The 3,940-nt window shown below is 57.6% G+C and overlaps 1 protein-coding gene across 1 annotated transcript; it reads left to right on the top strand.

Annotated features, from left to right (window-relative positions):
- Positions 1-2,380: 2,380 nt before the first annotated feature.
- On the top strand, positions 2,381-3,727 carry ZNF70 (zinc finger protein 70). The gene has a single exon (XM_007958771.1). The coding sequence runs from the start codon at positions 2,381-2,383 to the stop codon at positions 3,725-3,727; it is 1,347 nt and encodes a 448-aa protein (XP_007956962.1).
- The last annotated feature ends 213 nt before the right edge of the window (positions 3,728-3,940 follow it).

Genomic DNA, 3,940 nt, shown 5'->3' with positions numbered 1-3,940 from the left:
TTGAACTGACTCCGTGAGGCTGGGCAAGGGCAGTGGGAGAGCAGCAGCCTCTGATCCCCTGTTAGGCACAGAGCCTGGAGACAGCAGCCCAGGGCAGCAGTGCACCGGGATGCTAGGGGTGTGGAGCCCACAGGCAGGACAGGGCCGGGAGGGCCGCTGGAAAGGCCTCGTCATGGCACGGGGCTCTGTTTCATAGGCAGCAGGACACTGTGGCGAGGTCCTGAGAAGGGAAGCCACGTGATCAGATTTGTGTTCGGGGCCCTCGGGGGCACACTGGGCTTGCTGCCAGCTGCTAATCTAAAGGTTGGTGGTTCAGACCCACCCAGGAGCACCACGGAAGAGCAGCCTGGTATCCGCTGCTGTAAAGATGATGGCCGAGAGACTCCGCGGAGCAGTCCGTCGGTCACCCGGGAGGGTGCTGAGGTCGGGGTCAGCTCGACGGCCACGGGCCTGGGGGCTGGGGTCTTGGTTATTTTTTGGTTTGCAGAGAAAATGGACTGGAGGCAGGGGGAGAAGCTGGGTCCCCAGTGGCTGTGCAGTCAGTGCCCACTCAGCACGGCACGGTGTTACACGAGGCTTGTGCTCCACGGGGCTGTCGGCAGAGATCTTTCTGAAGTAGCTCCCCAGGCTTTCCCGTGAGGTGCCCCTGCGTGGACTTGAACCGCCAGCCTTCAGTTAGCGGCCGAGTGTGTTCACTGCCCCACTCAGGGCCTGCAGAAGCCAGAGGTGGGTGGGTGTTCTGGTTACCTAGTGCTGCTCTGACAGGAATATACCACCAATGGCATGGCTTGAAGACACAGGAGTTTATTCTCTTACTGTTTGGAGGCTTTAAATCTGAGTTCAAAGTGCCAGGCTCTAGGGGCTGGGTGACAGCCCCTCGACCTTGGGGTTCAGCTCTGCCTCCTGCTCCCGGCCCGCTGGAGCTGGAGGCTTTTCTTCACTCAGACAGCTGCTGGCTGCTGAGGCTGACACGCCCATGTTGACAGGTAAAAAGTCCAGTCCTGATGTTACCAAACCACACGGCAGGCTATTGATTCGAGTCCATTGAAACTCCCAGGGTCAGCAGAGCGTGGCAGGCTGCTGAACGACGACACGGTTCCGTGCAGGGTCCAAGCGTGCCATAGGCTAGAGACCATTCCCAAAGCTGCTGCTTATGTACGGGAAGCAGCCCCCATCCCTAAGGCAGTCACTCAGCTGCTCCAGTGGATTCCACCGTGGAGTTGATGCCAGTCTCACCATGGGGATAACTACGTCCAGCTGCCCAGCCGTTCAATCAGGCCCAGCCAAGCTGACACACAGATGTAACCACCAGAGTGGGCCACTAGGAGGTGACCAGGAGATTATCCTGAGAGGAACGTCAGGGCCTGACCACAGAGTGACAGCAAGGACAGGGAAGTTGAGATGGCTAGTGCAGCCTCAAGAAAGGGACGGGACGGAGTGTGGGAGCAAGAGAGAAGGTCTAGCCTCACTCCCAGGATCCTGGCTTGGGCACTGGATGCATAGGGTGTGGTTAACCTAGTGTACATACCCATTTACTACAGCCAGTGAGTGGATTCCTGCTTACAGCACCCCTAGAGGACAGAGTGGAACTGCACTATAGGGTTTCCAGGACTGTACTCTTTAAGGAAGCAGAGTGCCACATCGTTCTCCTGCGGAATGGCTGGTGAGTTCAAACCATTGACCTTCAGGTTTGCAGCTGAGAGCTTAACCATTGCGCCACCAGGCCTCTTTAACCTGGGGTAGGAGGGACTTCTTTCCTTTCCCAACAGCCCCTCCCCTCCTGTCCTCAGGTAAGCTGGAGTCTCACCTCTTTGCCACCGTGACCCCACTTAGTATTTCACCTCACTCTGGGCTTCACTTTGTAAACATCCCAAGCCTAAATACTTTAGATACCAAAGTGGAGCACTTGATCGTGTCGGCCCGTCTGGAGTCCCTGCGTGGTGTGAACGGTTAGCTCACTCAACTGCTTACCAAAAGGTTGGCAGTTTGAAGCCATCCAGACAGGTACCTTGGAAGAAAGGCTGGACAGTCTACTTCCACAAAACCAGTGACTGATACCCCGTGCTGCTCAGGTTTACTCTGACCCATGATCACCATGAGTCAGTGTCCACCCCCCTGCAACTGGCATAGTGTGTGTGTCTGCCTGCCATTGCTTCAGTTCAGTCCACCGCGTCTCTAAGTCGGTTGAGGTCGTCCCAAAGAGAAGCTTGTGTCACGTGGTTGCCTTACAGTTTCCACCCTGGGTTGTAGCGTAGAGAGGAGGCATGCAGTAGGCACTCCACTTGCCCACATGACCCTGTGCCTTCTTCCCCTTTCAGGTGTGAAAACAGAAGTGGTGTTGCCAAGAAGGTTCGTGAAGAAATGTGATCCCCTGTTTGCAATGGAAGTCCCCCCAGGAACCAAGTTTGCTCAGAACTTTGTGCTTGAAGACAGGCTCGAGCTGCAGCAAGAACTCTTCTTGGTGGGGGGCCTGGGGAGTCCTTTTCTTCAGGACAGAAGTTTGGAGCACATGGCTGTTGTGTACAAGGACATTCCTCTTGGGGAACAAGGTGAGGAGTGTGACGATTATGGGGGCAATTTCAGCCTGTGCTCTGGCCCTGTTCAGCATCAGGGTTTGCCCCTGGCCACCAGACCCCAGGACGATGAGCTGTTTGGCCCAGCCTTTCTCCAGAAGCCAGACCTCAATGTGTGTGAGATGGTCCATGGTGGAAAGGACTCCAGTGAGTGTGATGGGAAGAAAGCAAGATGGGAGAGTGTGGTGCTTGATGGCCCTCACGGAGCGGCACAGCCAGCCAAGCCCTACACCTGCCGGGAGTGCGGCAAGGCCTTCAGCCAGAGCTCACACCTGCTGAGACACCTGGTCATCCACACCGGGGAGAAGCCGTACGAGTGCCGGGAGTGCAGCAAGGCCTTCAGCCAGAGCTCACACCTGCTGAGACACCAGATCATCCACACCGGGGAGAAGCCGTACGAGTGCCGGGAGTGTGGCAAGGCCTTCCGCCAGAGCTCCGCCCTCACGCAGCATCAGAAGACCCACACTGGCAAGAGACCCTACGAGTGTGGGGCCTGCGGCAAAGATTTCAGCCGGAGTGCAAGCCTCCGGAAGCATGAGCGGGTTCACACTGGCGAGAAGCCGTACCAGTGCAAGGAGTGTGGGAAAGCCTTCAACCAGAGCTCGGGCCTGAGCCAGCACCGGAAAATCCACACTCTGAAGAAGCCCCATGAGTGTGAGCTTTGTGGGAAAGCCTTCTGCCACAGGTCCCACCTCATCCGGCACCAGAGGATCCACACGGGGAAGAAGCCCTACCAGTGTGAGGAGTGTGGAAAAGCCTTCAGCCAGAGCTCCAACCTCATCGAGCACCGCAAGACCCACACTGGGGAGAAGCCCTACAAGTGCCACAAGTGTGGGAAAGCCTTCAGCCAGAGCTCCTCACTCATTGAGCACCAGCGGATCCACACGGGGGAGAAGCCCTACGAGTGCGGCCAGTGCGGGAAGGCCTTCTGCCACAGCTCAGCCCTCATCCAGCACCAGCGGATCCACACCGGGAAGAAGCCCTACACGTGCAATGAGTGTGGGAAAGCCTTCCGGCACCGGTCGGCCCTCATCGAGCACTATAAGACCCACACCAGGGAGAAGCCCTATGAGTGCAACACCTGCGGCAAGTCCTTCCGGGGCAGCTCTCACCTCATCCGGCACCAGAAGATCCACACCGGGGAGAAGCTGTAGCAGGGACATGGCACCTTCACAGGACTGAGCCTGTGTCTGTACGGATTTCTCCACAAGACCCACCTGCTTCCTTGATAGCCTCGATAGCAGTGCTGAACGCAGGCCCTCCAGCACCGCTCGGTAGCGGGAGAGCCCCTGTGGTACCAGGTAAGGAGTGCCACGCTCAGCAGATCACTGAGCGGGTGGCAGAGACACTGGGCAGCCCGGAAGGAG

The sequence above is a fragment of the Orycteropus afer genome, unplaced genomic scaffold, assembly GCF_000298275.1.
Source record: "Orycteropus afer afer isolate SDZICR_OR568_19922 unplaced genomic scaffold, OryAfe1.0 scaffold01129, whole genome shotgun sequence".
Lineage (NCBI taxonomy): Eukaryota > Metazoa > Chordata > Mammalia > Tubulidentata > Orycteropodidae > Orycteropus > Orycteropus afer.
This window is presented reverse-complemented; position numbering and strand designations above follow the sequence as displayed.

Excerpts from the sequence above, each read along its gene's own strand:
- ZNF70 (XM_007958771.1), top strand. The coding sequence starts at position 2,381 with ATGGAAGTCCCCCCAGGAACCAAGTTTGCTCAGAACTTTGTGCTTGAA.